Below are 22,358 nucleotides of genomic sequence, written 5' to 3'. Positions count from 1 at the left end.
TGGAAAGATTCTATGTCCTTTCTTCCCATCTTACTCTAGCGGTCTGGGCTCGGAGAAACAAAACACGGGGTTAAGAGATTAAATCCTAGGATTGACTGACGTTGAGAGTTTCTATAGTTTTTAGTCTCCTGTAATATTTTATTTTAATTTTTTTTAACGTTTATTTATTTTTGAGACAGAGAGAGACAGAGCATAAACGGGGGGGGCGGGGGGGGGGGAGGGTCAGAGAGAGAGGGAGACACAGAATCGGAAACAGGCTCCAGGCACTGAACCATCAGCACAGAGCCCGACGCGGGGCTCGAACTCACGGATGGCGAGATCATGACCTGAGCTGAAGTCAGATGCTTAACCGACTGAGCCACCCAGGCGCCCCTCCTGTAATATTTTAAAATACAGGAAATGCCACAAAGGAGGACTGCAAAAATGGTTCTATGTTCCTCTTTGTGTTTGTCTTGTACCATCTAGAGGTGATATCAAAATCCTATTGTAGAGGGGAGCCTAAAACTGACCTTCCTTCCCTTCCCCAGGGCTCCCATTACCCTCCTGGGAACAAATGAGAAGTGAGGCAAACGCAAGGATTCACACAGATCACAAAGATGGTGGTTGTTTCTAATATTTATTTTTCTGGTTATAAAAGTAATACATGAAGAGCACTGGATTGGGAGAGGTTTTGAGTCCTGCAGGATCTAGACAGGTCACTTCTCACAACTTCCATTCCCTCACTTGGGAAGCAGAATAAGGAGCCTGGCCTTGCCCACTCTACCAAGGGCAGTGCAGATCAAATGAGATAACACAGGAGAAGCACTTGGTAAACTGGAAAGTGCTGACAAATGGAAGAGGTTAGTGTCACCACCCTCGGCTGAGGTAGCACCAAGGTCTGAGCTCCTGCTCCTCCCCTAGCATACACGTGGTTTGATGGAGTTGAGGGAGGAGCTGCATAAATCGGTCTCAAGCCTGGCCAGATGGGGCCTCACTGGGGCACTTCCAGAACCGGGCATCAGCTGTGGCCAGTTGGGTGAGGATCTCCTCCAACTCGGGCCCGTCCTCTGGGAAGCGCTCAGAGAAGGATTGGATGAGACCAGCAGCCGAGGCCTCATACTCGAGGAGCTGCACTTCTGAGCCTGGGGAGGAGGATAAAAAAAAAAAAAAAACAGCAACAGGGAAAGGTCTTAATAGGGAAGCAGATAATCATAATCATAGAAGCAGGTAGTTACCAGGTGCCAAGAATCGTGCTCGGTGTTTTATTATCTAATTTAATCCTTATAATAACTCTATGAAGAAGGAAGTGTTAAAGGGGGAGTAGTCAATAAATTGCTGCACTCATTCACTCATTCATTCATTCATTCACTTAATGAGTATATACTCTAGTGCCATGTTAGGTTAAACAGATAGTCCTTGACCTCCAAAAGCTTACAGTCCAGCAACTGCTTCATCTCTGACTACTGTGGGGCCTTGGGAAAATTTCACAAGCTCTCTAAGCCTCACTTTCCTCATCTATAAAATGGGAATGAGCATAGTACCACTTCTCTGAAGAAGCTATGGTGACTAAATACAACAATGCACAGGGGTACCTGGGTGGCTCAGTCGGTTGAGCATCTGACTCTGCTCAGGTCATGATCCCAGGGTCATGGGATTGCGCCCATGTCATGAGTTCAAGTCCCGCTTTGGGCATAGAGCTTACTTAAAAAATAAAATAAAAATAAATCCTCACACCATAACCCAATGAGGTAGGTATTACCCCCGCTTTACAGTTAAGAAAACAAGCTTAACTGTATGTCAGTTAAGGCTCCATGCTAAGCATGGAGCCTGCTTAAGATTTTCTCTCTCTCTCCCTCTGCCCCTCTCCCCCACTTGTGCACTCTCTCTCTAAAATGAAAAGATAAATATGATAATGCATGGAGTAAATGCCCAACAGGTGCTAGGTATCACTAGCATCGTTATCTCTGAACCCAGCAGAGTTAAAAGGACACCCATTTAACTCACGGGCTGTTCTGGGGGTCCCCTGAATACTCATGGGAAGAATTTCCCTCCAACATACTTCCAATGCTTTACCACTCATAGAACCTTGTTGTGCTCTTGTGGCATTGTGGGGTGTATGTAGCTAATACCACAGGCTTTGGGTTCAGACAGCCCATGTTCAAATCCTGGTTCCGCCACCCACTAACTGTTGACCTCAGACAAATACACAGCTCCTCTGTGTCTCAATAGGGGTAATAACTTCCTCAGTGGGTTGCTGGGAGTTAATCACAGGAAGTTTTTACCCAGTGACTACCACATAAAAGTCCTCAAAAGTTAGTCACCACCACCACCACCACCACCACCACCACCACATCTTTGAAAATCCAACCTGCTCTTCAGGCTTAGTTTAACCACTTCCTCCCCAGAAGCTTCACCGATTCCCCTGAAGGTGAATGTGACCTTCTCTAAGTGTTCAGATCACCGTTTGGGCCTCTTGGGTGCTTATTAACACTCCCTGGGTGTGATCATTTCTCTCTAGGCCTTATTCCTAATGGACTGTGAACTCTTGAGGCAAGGGCCTGGGTCTGATTCATTGCTCTATCCCCAAGGGCCCACATAGGGCTGGACAAGCAGAGCAATGCTGTTGTAATGAGCATTTATTATGTGTCTGGCATGATTACTCACTTGACATGCATTGAGCAGCTCCGGTGTGCCAGGCCCTATACTAGCTACTTGCTGGGGATATGCCATTTTCGCCGACATGGAGGCAAGGCAGACAAGGAAAATAGCAGAGAGTGACAGTGCATGAAGGAATCACTTTAGGTTGAGGGGTCAAGGACAGCCTCTCCCAGGAGGTGCCATTTTAACAGAGACCAAAATGACAAGAAGGACCAACCAAAGATCGGGGGAGGACTGTACCCAGCAGGGGAAACATTGAGCGCAAAGGCTATGGCAGCGGGGCAAGCTCAGGGGGCTGGAGAAATGGAAAGGCCATGAACCTGGAGGCCAGTGAGTCAGGGAAGAGGGGTCCCAGAGGCCTGCTAGGGGTCCGGGCCAAATCCCCTGGAGCCTCTGGAGTGCAGCGTGAAGAGTTGGAAATAAGCCTCTTAAATGTGTTTTCCTTGCCAGTCGGAGGTAATAACTTCATTTAGCCTCCACGACTGCCCATGACTATGGTAGTGAGGAGCGCTCTTAATTCGGCTCTTGGTTCTTCCAGTAAAGAGCTGTAAGCCTTGAACAATTTAGTCTCTGTGCTTGTTTTCTTAACTGTAAAGCGGGGGTAATACCTACCTCATTGGGTTATGGTGTGAGGATTTATTTTTATTTTATTTTTTAAGTAAGCTCTATGCCCAAAGTGGGACTTGAACTCATGACCTCAAGAGCCAGCCAGGCACTGCTATGGTCAGGATTTAAAGGGTTAATCCAAGGAAAGCACTAAGAGCTTGAAGAGAGTACTTAATTTAGGTTTACTACAGCGTCAGCACACAACCAACACTGGCTCTATGACTGAAGACACCCAAGCCAAGAGAGGTTAAATGATTAGGCCAAGGTCACAGAACAGCTCTGAAGCTCATGTGGTAACCACGGTATGGCACTAACTCATGTGACAGGAGTCAGGAACGATGGGTCAGGAGGGGAGCGGAAAGTGAATGCAGCAGCAGGCTGGGACCCTAGGGGCCTCTAATACAACAGGTACAAGTGCAGTGCAGACAGGGTCAAGGCTTCTGGAAACAGGATTATCATTTGAGGAGGGAGAGGGACCATGGGGCTGCTGATCTCTCTGCTGGGCTCTACAGAGTCACATTGTCCCCAGAGTTCCACCAGCCTGCAGGGTTCCAACTCACTGCCTGCCCTGACCTCTCCTCATCCCCAGGCACCGAGAGGCCTGATTCTCCAGGACTATTCCTGGCCTCCCATAAGCCTGAAGTCTGTCTGTTTCACTAGCCCCTGCTCTGCTGGCCTTCCTCAAACCTCCAGTCACTGTCTTATAAGCAGCACAACCGTGTGTGTAGCGGGGAGGTAGTAGATGCTGAGGTTTTGGCCTGGGGTTTGGTCTGGGGTTTGGCCTGGGGTTTTGGCCTGGGGTTTTGGCCTGGGGTTTGGCCTGGGGTTTGACTGTGGCAGGGAGGGAGAGAGGCAGGAGTCACTTCAGGTAGCCTGAGCCCAGGGATTGGTTCCAGGCCTCGTCTCTCATGGGGCCCTGAATGGCCCCCCATCAAAGGAGGCTCAGCAGTCTGTTACCTTCAAGACGAGTGTTGGGCTGAACGATGAGCTTCCGAGATTCCTTGCGGAGCAGCACGGTATCCCTGAGGGTGAGGAAGCACTCAGGGGGTGCATCAGTGACTTCTGCGTACCCCTCATACAGGGCCCGGCCTCCGGCCACATCTCCCGTGGACTTCAACACCTGTGGGAAGGCAGGAAGAATCAGTGCACCTCCCCTGCATCCATGGGGCTTTGCCAGGGGCTGCAGCCAACTGTGCCCAGCCCTGGACAGTATCTGCTCTCTCGTGGTGTTACTGTGCTGAATATGTGAGAAATGTAGATCAAGGGCTTAGCTCATAGTAAGTGCCCAGTAAAGTGAAGCGAGTATTTCTCATTTGGTTGTCTCATTTGAGCTGTGGACAGAGAAAGCATTACCATCACTTTTTTTTTTATTTCACATACACAAAATATATAGTATATATATTAGGTTATAACATATGGGTCATAAACAATGTAATACATGGGTTATAAAAAATAATAAGACACCCATGCAACCAGCACCCAGCTTGACTTAGCTCCTGCCTTTTTTTAAAAAATTAAATTTTTAAAAAAGTATTTATTTATTTTTGAAAGAGAGAGAGAGAGAGAGAGAGAGAGCATGTACATGAGCAGAGGAGGGACAGAGAAAGAGGGAGAAAGAGAGAATCCCAAGCAGGCTCTGCACCATCAGCATGGAACCTGATGTGAGGCTCAAACCCATGAACCATAAGATCATGACCTGAGCTGAAATCAAGAGTCAGACGTTTAACTGACGCAGGTGCCCCCACACCAAGAAAAAAAAAATTTTTTATGTTTATTTATTTTGAGAGAGAGAAGAGACAGGGCATGAGCAGGGGAGGGTCAGAGAAAGAGGGAGACACAGAATCTGAAGCAGGCTCCAGGCTCTAAGCTGTCAGCATGGAGCCTGATACAGGGCTCGAACCCACAAACCACAAGATCATGACCTAAGCTGAAGTTGGACACCCAACTGACTAAGCCACTCAGATGCCCCCAATTTTTAAAAATTAAGTAGGCTCTATGCCCAGCATGGGGCTAACTTATGCCATCAAGAGTCACATGCTCTACCCGACTGAGCCAGCCAGGCACCCCAAGTTAGCTCCCTTCTTGACTGCATCCTGGGGCTTCCTGTCTGAGGATATAGTCCCCAATTCTGTGCTTATCGTTTCCCTGTGTTCCCTAAATTCTGCTCTCAACCATGTTATTTTAACTTTGGCTTATGTCCTATGATTTGCTTTTTCTGCTCAATTTATGTCTGAGATTCATCTGTAGCTATAGTTCACCCCTCTCACTGCTGTCCAGTATTCCACTTATAAACACAAACAATTTAATCTCTTCCCATGCTGATGGGCAGCTTGTGCTGTTTGCCATTTGGCACCGCTGTTGACACCCTTTGTATCTCCTGCTGAACAGAATGAACAGATGCAGGTTTCTCTAGGAGAATCATTTGTCTAGAGGTCAGGGGAATGCTCAATCTTAGAAGAGCCCACCTTGTTCTCCAAAGTTGTTGGACCAGGCGATGCTCCCAGAAACAGTGGCTGGCAGCCCTGACCACCTGGCATACCCGGCTGGTGTTGGCAGTTCTTCATTTTTGCCAAGCTAGTGGTACAAACCTCATGTGGTTTAAGCTGTGCTTTCCTGATTGCTCAAGAGGTTGAACGTCTTCCCATAAGTTGATGTATCATTCATTTTCCTCTCCAGTTCATGAGTTTTGCTTATTTTTGTGTTGGGTTGTCCTTTCTTCACCTTTTTTTTTTTTTAAGTTCTTTATTTATTTAAATACTAACCTTTTGTTAATACATATATGGTAAATACCCTATCTTAGTTTAAGAGTCATCTTCTCACATTATTTATGGTAACTTTTGATGAGTAAAAGCTATTTTTGGTTTTTAAATTTTTTAATGTTTATTTATTTTTTTTTTTTTGAGAGAGAGAGAGACAGAATGTGAGCAGGGAAGAGGCAGAGAGAGAGAGGGAGACACAGAATCCAAAGCAGGCTCCAAGCCCTGAGCTGTCGAACAGAGCCCAACACAGGGTTTGAACCCACAAATTGCAAGATTGACCTGAGCCAAAATTGGACACTCAACTGACTAAGCCATCCAGGTGTCCCTTTTATTTGTATTTTTAGTTTAATCTTAAAGATTTAATTTTAATTTTAATTTATCTTATTTTTTAACTTTTAAATGTTTATTCATTTATTTTGAGAGAGAGACAGAGCGCATGCATGCAGTGGAAGGGCATAGAGAGGGAGAAAGAGAATCCTAAGCAGGCTCTGTGTAGACAGTGGGACTTGACCCCATGAACTGTGAGATCATGACCTGAGCTGAAATCAAAAGTCAGACTTTTAACATACTGAGCCACCCAGGAGCCCCTAGAGGTTTTATTTTTTAAAATAATCTCTACACCCAACATGGTGCTTGAATTTACAATACTGAGATCAACAGCCTCACCCTCCACTGACTTAGCCAGCCAGGTTTCTCCAATAAAAGCCAATTACTTTTTAAAGTTTTTATTTATTTATTTTCAGGTGGGGAGGGGCAGAGAGAGAGGGAGAGAGAGAATCCCAAGCAGGCTCTGCACTATCTGTGTGGAGCCTGACCCACTAACTGTGAGATCACGACTTGAGCCGAAACCAACAGTCAGACGCTTAACCAACTGAGCCACCCAGGCATCCCAAAGCTATTTTGAATGTAGTTAAAAGGACTGATCTTTGCCCTGATAGCTGGTGCTTCTTGTGCTTAGAGAAATTCTCCTTCCCTATGAGGTCATAAAGATATTCTTCTCCCAGTTTAAAATTTTGCCTTTCCTATGTAAGACTTTAATCTCGTGGTGTTGACTATGTATTGCAGAAGGTAGAAATCCAGTTTGGCTCTCCATAAGGAGAACCTGTTGTCTCAGCATGACTTATTAAATGGTCCCTCCCTTGTCCAGTGGCCTACCATGTCCCTTCTATCATATACGAGAGTCAATGCCTGGTTCTTGGTTCATTCCACTGGTCAGTTTGTCTATTCCTGCCCCAGGGCTATACTGAACTTAATAATCTTAGAATAAATTTTGGTATCTGATGGAATGAGTCCCCCAACCGGTTTTGCTTCAGGACTGCCTTGGCTCTTCATCATGATCATTTATGCTTCCATCTAAGTTTTGCAATCAGCTTGTCAAGTTCCATGAAAAACCCTCTTGGGACTTTATTCAACCCTGTGAAACTCTTCATTAATTTCAACAATTTGTAGATTTGTTTGGCTTGCCTAGTCATATCATTTGCAACATGAAGAGTTTTGTTTCTTCCTTTTGAATGCCTAAACTTTACATTTTTCTTCTCGTTTCCTTCCAAAACCTAAGACCTTCAGTAAATTGTTGATCAGAAGTGGAAATAGGGAGCATTTTTGTCTTCTTTCTAATTTTTATTTTATTTTATTTTGGTCTTCTTTCTGATTTTAAAAGGAGTGTTGTAGTGTTTCAACAGTTGAAAGCTATTTTCATTTTTTGAAAAATTCTTTATCAGTTAAGAAAATTCTTTTCAACTCTTGAGTTTTTGGGTTTTTAAATTTTTTTTTCTTAAATGTTCATTCATTTTTGAGAGACAGAGAGAGACAGAGCATGAGCGGAGAAGGGGCAGAGAGAGGGAGACATGGAATCTGAAGCAGGCTCCAGGCTCTGAGCTGTCAGCACAGAGCCCGATGCGGGGCTTGAACTCACAAACTGCGAGATCATGACCTGAGCCAAAGTCGGACACTCAACCGAGCCATCCAGATGCCCCTAAACTCTTGAGTTTTTAAAGAGTTGTGTTTTTTTTATCATAATGGATATAAAAGGTCTTTAAGAGTTTTTCTAAATTTATTGAGATGACTGTGGTTTTTCTCTTTTAATCTGTTAATATGCGATTTTCATAAATGTATTTTCTAATGCTAAATAAACCTTGCATTTCTGGGATAAATCCAAGTTGGTATTTTCTAGATTTGGTATGCTAGGATCTTGTTTAGAATTTTGGTATTTACATTTTCCTTTTTGGAACTATCTTTGACTTTGGTATCCAGGTCAAACTAGCATTATAAAATGAGGTGGAGAACATTCTCTCTTTTTCCATTATCTGGAAGAGTTTATGTAAGATTGATACCACCTGTTACTTGAATATTCTGAAGGATTCACCTATAAAACTCTTAGTATTTTTTGTATGAAGACTTTAGATCACTGATTTAATTTTTTAATGGCTGAAGGACCATTCGAGTCATCTACTCATGAGTGGACTTCAGTATGTTTTATTTGTCTAAGAATTTGTCCACTTCAACAAAGTAGTGAATTTTATTGACGTAAGTTTCTGATATATTTGTACTTATGTGCCCTTTAAGTTTCTACTTTTATTTGTGTCTTCACTCTTTTTCTTGACAAACCTTGTCAAATGTTTGTCGATTTTATTATCTTTTCAAATAATCAACTTTGGACTTGTTGGTCTTCTCCATAGTTGTATTTCAGCTCCTTTGTGTCTGCTCTTATATTTGTGATTTTTCCCCTTCTATTTTCTATGTATTTCCTTCTCCTCCCTGAATTCTAAAACTTGATGGACTTATGAATTGGGTCTTTACTCAGTTCTAGGAAATTCTCAGCCATTATCTCTTCTAATATGTCTTCCCCCTCCCTCTCTCTCTCCTTTCCTCTTAAAGTTTCAGTTTACTTCCTTAGACCTTTTCACATTGTCTCCCATGACTCTCCACTTCTCTTCTAAATTTTCTTTTTTTTTCCTTTTTAAGTTTTGTGTGTGTGTGTGTGTGTGTGTGTGTGTGTGTGTGTGTGTGTTTAGAAAGAGAGCAGAGCAGGAGAGAGAGACAGGGGGGAAGAGAGAGAGAATCTCAAGCAGGCGCCATGCTCAGTGCAGAGCCCAAAAACGAACTGTGAGATGACCTGAGCTGAAACCAAGAGTTGGATGCTCAACTAGTTGAGCCACCAAGACGCCCCTCTTTTAAAATTTCTCTTTGTCTCTGTGCTACCTGCTGTATATTTTTTTTTTATCTTTAGCTGAATCTAAAACTTGTTTAACCTGCCTATTTTTAGTTTCATTGGCTGGATAGTTTATTTCTGGGAGTTCCATGTGACTCTTTTCCAAGTATCTGACATCTTGTGGGTCTGATCCTTACTTCTGCCGATCTGCAGGTGGCAAAGTAGGACTCCTGCTAGGGCTCCCACCAGGTAAGCCTCTTCCTCTTAGACCCAGGGTTACAAGGTTATGAGCTCTAGTAAAGAAAACCAACGGGGACCTTTGCCCAAATGTCCAAATATGGTGGCTCCTGCTTAGTTTCAGCCTCTTGTTCACATGGGACTTGAGCCTATTGATGCCAGTCCTTCCAAGAAGACAGGAATACAGATTTATACCCAACCTCGCCAATTTTCACAATACACGGTGGGCCAAAATGGACTGCGTGTATGACCCCGGCTGAAGTCTCTCCTTATGGAAATGCCTTCATCTTCCCTGCTTGCGGTCTCCTTGCTGTGCTCTTGGCTTTTACTAAGGGGCTAATAAAACAAAGAGCCACACCAGAAATGCTTCCATATTCTGTTTCTTCTGTAAAACTATTGCTGAGGTCACTGTCCATCCTGCTGAATGATTCCTCTTATACAGAGACTGAACTGGTTCAGTCCTTAGAACGGAACACTTTGTGCTTGTTCAATACTCAGTCACAGTTCAATATTGGCCTAGGATTTGGGAGATTTGACTCCTTCACCTAGTGACGTGTTGTTGTTGTTATTATTATTATTACTATTAACAAACTATTTTGGAATAATTCAGATATGCAGAAAAGCTGCAAAGATAAAACAAAGAGTTCTCATATGCCCCTTGCCCAGCGTCTCCTGTTGTTAACATTGTACAAAATCGGTACATTACTAACAACTAAACTCTAGACCTAATTTAGATTTCACTAGTTGTCCCATTAATGGCCTTCTATTCCAGAATCTAAGACATCATATTGCATTTTGCATCTACTGACGTTTAATTTCTAATTTTACTTTAACGGCCAAATATCTTTTATTTAAAAAAATGCCTTTCTTGGGGCACTTGGGTGGCTCAGTCGGTTGGGCGGCCGACTTCGGCTCAGGTCATGATCTCGCGGTCCGTGAGTTCGAGCCCCGCGTCGGGCTCTGTGCTGACAGCTCAGAGCCTGGAGCCTGTTTCGGATTCTGTGTCTCCCTCACTCTGACCCTCCCCTGTTCATGCTCTGTCTCTCTCTGTCTCAAAAATAAATAAACGTTAAAAAAAAAAAAATTAAAAAAAAATAATACATCATTGTTTTAAAAAAAAAAAAAAAGAAAAAAAAATGCCTTTCTGGAAATAGGCAGGAGTATAAACACAGAGGTATTTGCTGAATTGAAAAGCTGGGCCTTCTACTGGTTGAAAAAGCTGGCAGGACCCAGCTCCAATGGAAGTCGCTGCACCATGAAGAGCGAGCCTTCAGTGGCTCTTAAACTTTGCTGAGTGTCAGACTCACCTAGCAGGCAGGTAAACATGCATATTCCTGGACCCTGCTCTCACAACTTCTGAATCAGGTCTGGGGTGGTGCCCAAGAATCTGCATTTGTAGGCTGCTCCTGGGTGATGCTGATGCTGGTGATCCATGGACCACACCTAACGTCACGCTGGCTTGGAGAACACGACATTTTATCTCAGTATGTCGTTTCATGTGATTCCTGCCAGGTGACGCAGGGAATGTATCCCATTTAACACATGAGAAAAGTGGTGCCCAGCGAGGCAGAGTATGTTGCCCCAATCACACAGCTGATTAATACTGACACCAGAACCCCCAAAGGTCCCGGCTCTAAGCATCTCAACATGGGAGAGCAGCCAGGGCCACGCTGACCACTGTCCTTTACCTACTAAGCTCCAGGCCTCCTCCTGTCCCTCAACCCACGAAGCTCATTCCAATCCCCAAACTAGACGTTGTGCTTCCTGTTTCTTCTGCTCTCACATCTTCTCACAGCCAAGGTTCCTCCTTGCCACTCGAGTTCCAGCTTAAATACCATCTCCTCCAAGAAGCCTTCTTTGACCACCCAGGCTAAGGGGGCTCTGCATCCCTTTCCTCTCCAATCTCGCTTGCTATCACATCACCAAGTTTTACTGCCTGTACAGGTCTTTTCATGATTTGAAATGATCTCATTCACTAATTGTTCACATGTTTATTGTTTCCCTTCTCAGTAGTAAGCCTTCCCTTCGTCTCAGTGCCTGGCACGTGGTAACACTTGGTATACAGACTTGTCGAATGACTGAATAAATAAATAAAAATAAATTAATAAATAAACGGATGATCAGAAGGCTACAAGGTGGTGCTGGAGAGCAAGTCTGGAGGGCGAGAGGCCTCTGCTTACCTGAAGTCTCCTGAGGAACCGCTCCAGGGCAGGCTTGCCCACAGACCGGATCTTGTTGCGGTCAAGGTGGACCCGGGCATCTGGCCGCCCGTCAGTGCCTGTGGTGGGAGTGACAGTGACGAGTCCCTCGCCAGCCTCCAGCAAGACCCTCAGGATCACAAACCGGGCCTGCATGTGGGCCTGCCAGAGCCAAGAAGAAAGGAATCATTTGCAGCCCTGATGGAAGACATATCAAGAGCTTGGGCCTAACATACAGTATGTGCTCATTAACTGTCAATTAATTCTTACCATTGTATTCTCCCTCATTCCGTGGGCCTTTTTCTTCCTTAAATGCTTCCTCCCTTCTCTGCTCACAAGGGAAGACAGGCTTTCCTGGGAAATAGGAAGGCCATTCCCAGGCAGAACCGTGAGCCCTGTGCTCCCCTTTACCAACCCCTATGCCTTTCTCTGCTCCAAACCCCACCCTGATGATAGTAGATGTCTCCGGGGGTCCCCCGCAGTCCAGGTCACCAAGCACCTTCTCCTCCACATCTTGTTTGCATTCAACAGTGGGACCAAGTGAGCATCAGGATCCCCAGTTTACAGATGACAAAACAGAGGCCCAGAGAGGTGAACTGACTTGCTCAGGATCACACAGCTGTTACAGAGAGCAAGGACTTACACCTAAGTTTCCTGACTCTAAAACGTGTGCTCTTTTGATGACATAAGATCGCCTCCTTAGAACATACTCGTATAACTTTCAAGAACGTCCCTACTGCTTACCTTATTTCCGAAACACATCTCATAACTGACCAGTCTTGCCTAAAGCTCTGGAGGCAGACCGCTTGGATTTGAATCCTGGCTCTGCTACTTACCAACAAGTTACTTAATCTCTTTGTGCCTCCATTGCCTTATGTCTACAATGAGAGTAATAACACACCTACCTCCTGGGGTTGACACTGGGAACAAATAAGTCAATTCAGGTAAAGTGCTTAGAAACGTGTGGGGCACAGAGTAAGTCCTACACAAGTCAACTATTAGCAGTCATAGTAAAATCACCTCATCCGATTTGCCATCAGAAGGGGGCAGGGGGATTATTACTCCCATTGCACAGACAGGGACACTGAGGCTCACAACAGTGTGACTTACCCTCCCCACCCACCTCCCCACCCCCGACCATAGGCAGTAGAGTCTGGGATTAAACCCAGTTCATGTACCTTGTAGGTAGATATGGTTGTCCAATCCCTACACCTAGAATCCTGACCTTGGTCCTTACCTGTCTCCAGCTAGACACCTCAGGGGTGTAGAACTCCAGAGCGAGCAGTCCGGCCCGAACCATGTTGAGCCAGTTCACATAGATCACATCTTCCGCATCAGCCCCCTCAAAGCCAAAGATCCTGGTGGAGGGACAGGGTGGTGGCAGGGCCGGTCAGAGGCTGCCTGGGTTTTGACCCACCCCTTGGCCAGCACACCTTCCGTCTACACAGCAGGCCCACCCCCCCATGCCTGGTGCTCATACTCCAGCACTTGGGGGTTGAGGCAGAGGTAGAGGCCCACGCTTTCAGCCCGGCATTCTTCATAGCTAGAGGCGATGGTGCTGAACTTGCTGTCCCAGGTCTCCCCGCTCCGGTACCAGCTCTGAATCTGGGAGAGGAGGCCCAGGAAGCAGACTTAGGGGCAGCTGCTCCCCCAGCCACGCCCAGCCCAGCACCCCGGGGCTCCACCGAGGCCGCCCTCACCTGCTCCCCCGTCTCTGGGTTGATCACTGTTTCCTGGTCAAAGTTAAATGCTCCTTTTTCATCCTGCAGAAGGGTCATGACAGGAGGCGATGAGGGAAAGCTGCCTCTGCCCCAGCCCAGGACTTCAGCCCGGGGATTCAAGGGCCATCCGCACGCTACTGCCTCCAAACCTGAGTCCTGTGACACTGGCTGCCCTCTCAGAACCCCCCGTCACTTGAAAACCCAGACCTAGGATCTCTGGACCCCAGATATGTATCAGTGGATGGGCCAGAAAGCTTGGCTGCTGCCCCCCTGTGCTTCCCAGCCCCTTGCCACACTGGAAGAGCCCACAGCCTGTGATTCTCTGCCTCAAATAAGCTATCCACTCCGTGTGCCAAGTGTCTTTTATGCACCAGCCGTTTATTCCTCATAACCGCTCCACCCCCCACCCCCACCCCGAGGGAGGTCCTATCACCCTCGTCCACAGGGGAGGAAACTGAGGCTCAGAGACTCTCAGCTCTAAAGTAGAATCAGAGCACATAACCTTCGTGCACACTATCTCAACAATAACACCTATTTTCAGAGGGCCTACTGTATCAGGCAAGCCCAAGGGCTTTGCTTTTATTCCTCACAATAGCCCATGTGGTAGGAGTCGGGGTCCCTGTTTTGCAGATGGGCCAAATGAGGCTCACTAAGGAGAACTGACTTATCCAAGGCCATAGCGTGGCCACATTTATCCACATTTCCCTGTGACTTCAAAGCCTGGACAGGGCCCAATGCCAGGCTGCTGTCCCCACGAGCTGCTCTCTGGATCCTCCTGACCTCCGGCCCCTCCCCACTCAGTGAGGCGCCCCAACTCACAGGGCACAGGCCCAACCCAGAACCCCGCTCCCTCCAATGTCCCGGCCCCAGCCGCCTCTGGTCATCTCATTTGTGCAGTTCCATGCTAGAAGTCCAGGATGGGCTCTTCTCAGCCTGGCAGAAAGGCTGTCTGTCTTCTCCATACTCCCTGAGTGGTTGGCAAAGGGGCTCCAGCCATTCTGGCCGGCTGGCAGGAAGGGGCTGCCCTGGGGAGAAGTGACTCCCTGTAATACCTGGAGAGGTACAGGCTCCAGGGAACAGTAAGTAGAACAAAGACAGACCAAGCTGCAGCCTCAGGACTGGGTGCATCCAGAGACTGCCCCTCGCAGCCTCCCTGTCCCTGGGGCTATCTGAGTCACACCCCCAGGGCAGGCTTCCCTGGCCTGAGCCTCGCAAGTCTTCCTGTTCAGACCCGTTCAGACCGCAGCTGGACTGTCCTGCAGGCCCTGCACCCTTGAGGCTCCTGGGACATCTTAGGGGAGGGAGAGATAGGAACTCCCCTCATTAAGGGGCCATTTTCCCCAGCTAACCCGGAACCCCTGAGCGCAAAGACTGAAGCAGACTCATCCAGGGTGGAGTTGATCCCGGGGAGGGGGGAGCTGCAGGCGCGTTCTCACCTGCACAAAGAGCTTGCCGCTGCCGTGTCCCAGCAGCTCGTGCAGTCCCACCTGCACATCAAAGGAGGGCCCCTTCCAGCGGATGTACAGGTCCTGCCAAGACAAGTAGAGACCCAGGCTGTCTGCCGCCCTACCACAGCCGCAAAGCGACTAATGCCCCTGCTGCCAGGCAGAGGGCCCGCCGTCTACTTTATGCCAGGCCCTGCGCAGGGCACCGCATGGCCCACCTCACCCTTGCAACAACCCAGGAGGAAGGAATTGCCTCCACTGTTTGACAGGTGAGCAAACAGGCCAAGTCACGGGGCCACCAGGCTGGGAAGTGGTTGGCCCTGCTCTTTCCTCTCCCTGCCCAGGACCCCTCTGCCTTCCCGTGCCAGCTGAGGTCAGGCCAGGCCCAACCCAGACCCTCGGGCTGCCAGTGCCCACCTTGTCATCCTCCTCCAGGAAGGTAAGCTTCTCCCGCTGTGTAGCGTAGGCCACAGCCAGCACGTTCCCCAGTGACACGTTCTTAAAGCCTTCCGTCTGCCTTAGGTCGTCATCTGGAGAAGGCGGGGAGGGAACCGGAAGAGGGGCAAAAATCAAGGCCACAGACAAGGAGTCGAGACAAGGGGACCAGGCTGCGATGGAGAACTGATTAGGGCAGCATGTGGCCAGGGCGAGTGTGTGAGGGGGAGGGGTGACCCTGGAGGCTCAGGGGGATACCGTGATGGCTTCAGGGGCCTGAGGAAGCTCACAGTTGGGGATGTTGATGCCAGCAGGGATGCCAGAGCCAGAGAAGGTGAGAACATCCAGGGAGGTGAAGTCGGGGCTGAGGAACTTGTCCTTCTCGAAGGCCGGGGGCCAGGGCAGCTCCTTCAGCAGCTGTTCTGCGCTTGCCACCAGACACTCAAACTTGGCACTCATGGCCTTGTTCACCATGGCCACAAAGCCTGCAGGGAAGGAGGGGGGCTGTGGGCTGGCAGGGCTTGGGAGGGATCCTATACCCCACTTCCAGCCATCACGCATGTATTGAATGCCTGCTGTGTGCAATACCCTTTGCCGGCCACTGGGGAGAACAGTGACCCAGGCCTGGCCCTGCCTTCGTGGAGGTCACTGGGGTGGGTGGGCTGTAAGGAGAAGGCTTCAGGGGGTAACACCTGAGATGGATCTTAAAGCAGATCGCGGGGAGCACATAGGGGGCGGTGGGTAAAGGATCGGATTCCCAGTGGAAGGGACTGCATGAACAAAAAAGATGCTCTTCTTTTTGGAGAAACTGAGCTGCCCTGCATGGCTAGAGCATCTGACTTGCAAGGTGAGGCTGCTATGCAGGAGGGCTGGGGCTGATCCTTTTAGATTTAAAGAGGAGTTTTTAAGCTAGGAGTTCCCAGCTTAAAGCACAGTTTCTAAAGTTGTACTCCATAAAATGCTGTTTCTATAAAAGCCTTCATAAAGAAAGAGCTTCCCGGTTAAATAAGTTTGGATACCACTATATCACTAACTTTTTAGAGATTCTTAATGTACGTTTGCATATTAGAGGTACTGAAGAGTCCTGTAGGCAAGACCCCTTGCTGCTTAGCACTGAACCCTTCGTGGTGTAATTCGTGTTAACCCTGCATGACCTATACCTTGGAAAGGACTGGCCTAGACTACTGCCTGGTCAGGCTCTTGCAAAGAATGGATTAACTTGGCCAAGGGTTAGACTGGACGAAGCCTCCCTGTCCGGAGCCACTCTGTCAGGTGGAATTGACACAGGCCAGGAAGCTGGGATGATTAAAATAACACAGAGGGGCACCTGGGTGGCTCAGTCAGTGAGGCGTCTGACTTCAGCTTGGGTCATGATCTCACGGGTTCGTGGGTTCAAGCCCCGCATCGGGGTCTGTGCTGACAGCTCAGAGCCTGGAGCCTGCTTCGGATTCTGTGTCTCCTTCTCTCTCTGCTCCTCCCCAATCATGCTCTGTTTCTCTCTGTCTCTCAAAAATAAATAAAAGCTAAAAAAATTTTTTTAAAATATAATAAAATAGCAAAGAAGAAAAAGCAATCTCAGGGACTGGTTAAATAAATTAGGGGGCGGCTATATGATGGCACACCATGTAACTGTTAGATGTGTAGCACAATATTGAATGTCATGGGAAATTATAATATTATGCAGCTACTGAATAGAACATGGGGGGAGCCTGGCTGGCTCAGTTGGTAGAGCATGTGACTTTTGATCTTTGGGTCGTGAGTTCAAGATCCACGTTGGGTGTGGAGCCTACTTAAAAAAATAAATAAGTAAAAGTGAAAAGAATATTGGGGCGCCTGAGTGGCTCAGTCAGTTGAGCATCCGACTTTGGCTCAGGTCATGACATCACGGTTCGTGAGTCTGAGCCCCGAGTCAGGCTCTGTGCTGACAGCTTGGAGCCTGGAGCCTGCTTCGGATTCTGTGTCTCCCTCTCTCTCTCTCTCTCTCTCTCTCTCTCTCTGTCCCTCCCCTGCTTGCACTCTGTCTGTCTTTCTCTCTCTCAAAAAGAAATAAACATTAAAAAAACTTTTTTAATAATAAAAAATAGGGGCGCCTGGGTGGCTCAGTCGGTTGAGCGCCGACTTCGGCTCAGGTCACGATCTCGCGGTCCGTGAGTTCGAGCCCCACATCGGGCCCCTGTGCTGATAGCTCAGAGCCCGGAGCCTGTTTCGGATTCTGTGTCTCCCTCTCTCTGACCCTCCCCCATTCATGCTCTGTCTCTCTCTGTCTCAAAAATAAATAAACGTTAAAAAAAAAAAATTTAAAAAAATAAAAATAAAAATAAAAATAAAAAAGATAAAAAGAACATGGTAGGTCGATACATACTGATTTGAAAAGATATCCAAAACACTCAGTAAAAAAAAGCAAGTGGCAGAACAATATATACAGCATGACCTCATTTACCTGGACGAATTAAAAGTTGCGTGTGTGTGTGTGTGTGTGTGTGTGTGTGTGTGTGTGCTTAAACAAAGCTCTGGAAAGACCTTTAGTGAACTGTGAACAGTGGTGACCTCCGGAGAGGAGTGTCACAGGGGAGAAATTTCACATTGTATCCTACATACTTAGGTATTGTTCCAATTACTTACAACAAACACGGATTTTTAAATCCCCCCCCCACACACATTTTGAAACATTTACAGCTCTATATAAAAATGAAAATCACAATGTACATTCCCAATTTTAACCTTGAGGTGGGTGCAATCACAGATGATTTTTTTTCCTCTACTTTCAAAATCTGTGACCACGAACATGGACTAGTTTTCTAACAATCACAATGAACTGGGGTAAAAAGGGGAGCCTCTGAGATCAAGGCTGCTTAGGAGATTCTGGGGTCTTGACCCTGAGAGAGGCCTGGAGAATCAGGACCCAGGCACAGGTGCACACACTTGTCCTCCCCTCTGGTACCTGTATCACCTGCCCCCTCGGCCTGCATCTATGAGCTCAGATCTAAGCTGCCCCCAGGGGCTGTTGCGGCTTTCCTCTCTCCTCCCACACTAATCTCTCTGGCTTCTAGCAGCTGGATGCTTCAGACTCTATCTCCAGGCGCTGGGGAGGATAAGGGTTGGCACAGAAGTCTAAATCCTCAGGCTGGATGGCTGGGGATATGGGCATAGACATGGAGGCTAAGGCAGCTTCCCACCTGCCCTGGGATGACAGCAGCCAAGTCAAGTTCACAATCATGATGTTAATTATGCTCCCACTCACCCAGCACCTTTCATGTGCCTGGCATTGCGTTGACAGCCTACATAGAATACCTCACTTCCCACGACACCTGAAAGGGAGTGAGGGATGCTCATCTCTGGGTTTACACAGCTGGGGAGGTCACACAGCCGGTGAGTGGCAAAGCTGGGCCCTGGACCAGACAGCAAAGGCAGAACAGCAAAGTGGCTCAGAGCCGAGGTTCCAGGCTTAGCCACTCACCAACCTCTGTAACCACCTCTGTACAGTGAGGATAGCAATTCTCACGGGACGATGATGTCCAAAGGAGCTAATACAGTTAAGGGCTACGTGGTAAATCATCAACACTGGTTCTGATTATCGTTGTTATTACTGCCAAGGGGGGAGGGGAGAACTCTCAGGGGACATGGGATAAGGGTTTGTAAGCTGACCCCCTTCTCCCAGAAGTTACCTTCAAACTCTCCACGGGAACCAAAGGGGTCTCGGTAGCTCTCGATGAACCCGATGTAACTGGGGGAGAAAAGGGCAGAGATAGAAAAGGGGCAGGCAGGAGGGGGGCAGCCGGGGTGAAGGCTCGTGCCTCACCTCTCTACGATGGGGCCTTTGTCCTGTATCCAGAAGCGGGAGCCCCTCTTGTGGGCCTCGATGGAGCCCTGGGTGAAACTCTCTATGTACTGAGCCAGCATCTGTTCCTGCCGGCTGTTGGCTGCATATGCCTGGGGGGGAGCAAGGGTCGGTCAGTCTCAGGCCACCCACTTGTCCTGACTTGTCTCTGATGCCCAGAGGGATCTGGAGCTTGCACGCCTCAGCCCCCAGCCAGCCCTACCTTGGCTTTCTCCAGGTGCTCCACCACCTTCTGGAGGATAGGTGCATAGTCCCCCCGCGTCACCTGAAAATGGTTCCCACGGAATTCGTAGCTCTTCAGCCTGGACGTCATTTCGGAATGCAGAGCAGACTCTGAGGGAAGAAGGATTGCTAGTGTAAAACACCCCAGCAGGCTTCTCACCGTGACACTCTTTTATTCTAAGATCTTCAACAACTCCCCACTGCCTACGGAAACTAGTATAAACTTTCATTTTCAAATATACATATATTACCTAATATGAAATGTTCTTTTTCTCTTTTTAGAGAGAGAGAGAGTGCATGAGCGCGGGAGAGGAGCAGAAGGTGGGGGAAGAAAGACAGAGAGAGAGAGAGAATGAATCCTAAGCAGAGTTCACACTCAGCGAGGAGCCCGACACAGGACTTGATGCCACAACCCTACGATCATGACCTGAGCCGAAATCCAGAATCAAACACTCAACCAACTGAGCCACCCAGGCACCCCCATAATATGAAATGTTCTTGGGGCGCCTGGGTGGCTCAGTCAGTTGAGCGTCCAACTTCAGCTCAGGTCATGATCTCATGGTCTCTGAGTTCAAGCCCCACATCGGGCTCTGTGCTGACAGCTCAGAGCCTGGAGCCTGCTTCGGATTCTGTGTCTCCCTCTCTCTCTGCCCCTCCCCTGCTCACGCTCTGTCTCTCCCTCTCAAAAATAAATAAACATTAAAAATTTTTTTTGAAATGTTCTAAGTATTGCACACATGTTAACTCATTTAAGCCCCACGTCAACTCTAGGGGGAGTGATCTCCATTTTACAGATGGGGAAACAAAGGCACCGAGAGGTAAAGTAAGTTTCCGAAGGTCACACGGGCAGCAAATGGCAGAGCAGGATTCAAACCTAGGGTGGCAAACTGTATTTAAAAAGACAGCTATCCCCTAAATGTAATCACAGCGGGTCTTACAAGGAGACAAGAGGGTGAACAGGAAGTAGGAGACGTGATGAGAGAAGGAGGCTGGAGAGAGGGGAGGAAGGGGACATGAGCCAACGAGAGCAGGCAGCCTCTAGAAGGTGAAGCTGAAAGAGTATTTCCCCTGGAGGCTCCAGTTCCTTCTGGAACTTGTTTTTGACTTTGGACCTCCAAACAGCGGCCAAATAAATGTGTGTTGTTTTATGCCACCGAATTTGTGATTTGTTGTATTTTGCTTGTTGTTCCTGAGCAGTACGACGTACTTCTAGATTATGTTTAAGAAAAAAAGATAACCATGGTGTTTCCCATGACCCAATGTGACATTTCCCATGTCCCAAATGTGACATCCCCCATTAGGATGCGGGGGCTCTTTTCCCTCCTCTTGACGCTGGGCAGACTTGCGACTATAGCAAAAGTGATGCTGAGACCAGGTCATAGATGGTGACGCAGCTCCTGCCCGGCTCTCTGGGAACCCTAGCCACCGTGAATGACGCAAAGAAACCACGTGGGGTGCTTTGGCCCCTGCTGAGGTCCCGGCCGGCAGCTAGCATCTTCCACCAGATGTGTGAGTGACAGCCTGCGGGTGATTCCAAACCCCTGGCTATTGATGACCCCCCAGCCTCTGAGTTTTCGCAGCTGAGGCCTCGGACATCGTCACCAGGGACCAGCTGTTCCTACCGTGCCGCAGCCAAATTACCGACCCAGAGACTCTGTGAGCATGAAAAGGTGGGTTTCCATCACTAAATTTGGGGGGCATCTGTACAGAGCAATAGATAACACAACAGGTACACCCAGGCAGCCTGGCTCCGAGCGGTGTTCTCAGGCACTGTCCTGTACGCAGCAGAGTATATGTAAGTACAGGTCCAGCTTCTCCTCCCCCGAACCCAATATCCCTCTCCTTAGTCAAATCAAACTACTCGCCAATCCTTAAACTCCCCTTCCACCGTGCTCTGGGGCTCACGCTGTTCCCTCCACCAGCAGCGTGGGTCTCCAGGCATCTTCACCTCTTCACACAACCAATATCTGAGTCTCTGCCACGTGCTGGCCAGTGGGGAGACGCTGGTGAACGAAACCTACAATTCCTCCCCTTGAGGAGCCTGTAGTCAACAGCAACTGCAAGAAACCTGGGGAATTACTGGGTGTTGCTGGTGGGAAAAGAGAAGGAAAGTCATCGAAAGGCAGGGAAAGGTCCTGGAGGTGATGTTCAAGCGCAGTCTTAAGGATGAGTAGGTATTCATCACATGAGCGAAGGGAGGGAAGCATTTGAGGTGGGAAAGGGATCCGATTGTGCCAAGTCCTGGACAGAGTACATGAGAACAAGGGGTTTTCAGAGGACTGGAAGCTGCTGAGTGTGGCTGGGGCACAGAGTCTAAGTGGGAGGCTTGCAGGAATATGAGGCTGGGGGCTGGGAGGAGGCAAGTGAGTGGAAAAGGGAGGGCCAGGTTGCAAAGGCCCTCACAGGGGCCTGGATATTTCTGTCCATACTGAATACATTTCCTTCTCACCTGGGAACAGACCCCAACTTTCCTCTGAGAATCCTCCACCAGGACCACCTCCGGTTCAGGTGAGTGGGAGGGGCTGACCTCATCACCTGGCTCTGAGGTAGGCTTGGGATCAGGGTCTAGACAATGAGATATCCGTCCCTGACCACAGGGATTGGTTCACAGATAAATATGGTATGCAGGATAGGGAAACTGGAGCCACTCCCAGACCTTATGAAGAAACTTCTGGGAGAAGAGGGCTCTCTTTCTGCTGGACTGGCCAGGCTGGTCCACTATCAGGCCCCGTGTGGGAGGAACATGCCATGGATGAAGTCAGAGAGCTGAGCCAAGACACGGAGAGAGAAATTTCTCAGGATACTGTCTGAGCAGCTGGATCCAGCTGTGCTTGAAGCCATCCTACTCCAGGCTTCTTAATTACCCAAGCCTGTTAAGTACTTGGGTTCTGGTTCAGGCAAATTTGAAATGGATTCTTCATTTGCAGAGTTCTGAATGACAGGGTGCCTGGGTGGCTCAGTTGGTTAAGTGTCCGACTCTTGGTTTCAGCTCAGGTCATGATCTCTTGGTTTGTGAGATCAAACCAAGTCCCCATGTAGGACTCTGCACTGACAGTGTGGAACGTGCTTGGGATTCTCTATCTCTCTCTCTCTCTCAAAATAAACAAAC

The 22,358-nt window shown here is 48.2% G+C and overlaps 1 protein-coding gene across 9 annotated transcripts in view; it reads right to left on the bottom strand.

Annotated features, from left to right (window-relative positions):
• Positions 1–599: 599 nt before the first annotated feature.
• Positions 600–22,358, bottom strand: part of DPP3 (dipeptidyl peptidase 3) — a 34,997-nt gene continuing 13,238 nt past the window's right edge. For 8 of the 9 annotated variants that reach the window (XM_042957312.1, XM_042957315.1, XM_007091841.3 and 5 more), the window contains 12 exons: positions 19,230–19,360; positions 18,989–19,119; positions 18,855–18,913; positions 15,480–15,674; positions 15,172–15,284; positions 14,746–14,838; positions 13,289–13,351; positions 13,069–13,193; positions 12,826–12,946; positions 11,571–11,750; positions 4,201–4,363; positions 600–1,121 (listed from right to left, as the gene is read on the bottom strand). In XM_042957312.1, the coding sequence (XP_042813246.1) occupies positions 949–1,121; positions 4,201–4,363; positions 11,571–11,750; positions 12,826–12,946; positions 13,069–13,193; positions 13,289–13,351; positions 14,746–14,838; positions 15,172–15,284; positions 15,480–15,674; positions 18,855–18,913; positions 18,989–19,119; positions 19,230–19,360 (1,547 nt within the window). In that variant the 3' untranslated portion in view covers positions 600–948. The remainder of the gene's footprint in view (positions 1,122–4,200; positions 4,364–11,570; positions 11,751–12,825; positions 12,947–13,068; positions 13,194–13,288; positions 13,352–14,745; positions 14,839–15,171; positions 15,285–15,479; positions 15,675–18,854; positions 18,914–18,988; positions 19,120–19,229; positions 19,361–22,358) is intronic. The other variant, NM_001301051.1, reaches the window with a different exon arrangement.

This window comes from Panthera tigris, chromosome D1 (genome assembly GCF_018350195.1).
Source record: "Panthera tigris isolate Pti1 chromosome D1, P.tigris_Pti1_mat1.1, whole genome shotgun sequence".
NCBI lineage: Eukaryota > Metazoa > Chordata > Mammalia > Carnivora > Felidae > Panthera > Panthera tigris.
This window is presented reverse-complemented; position numbering and strand designations above follow the sequence as displayed.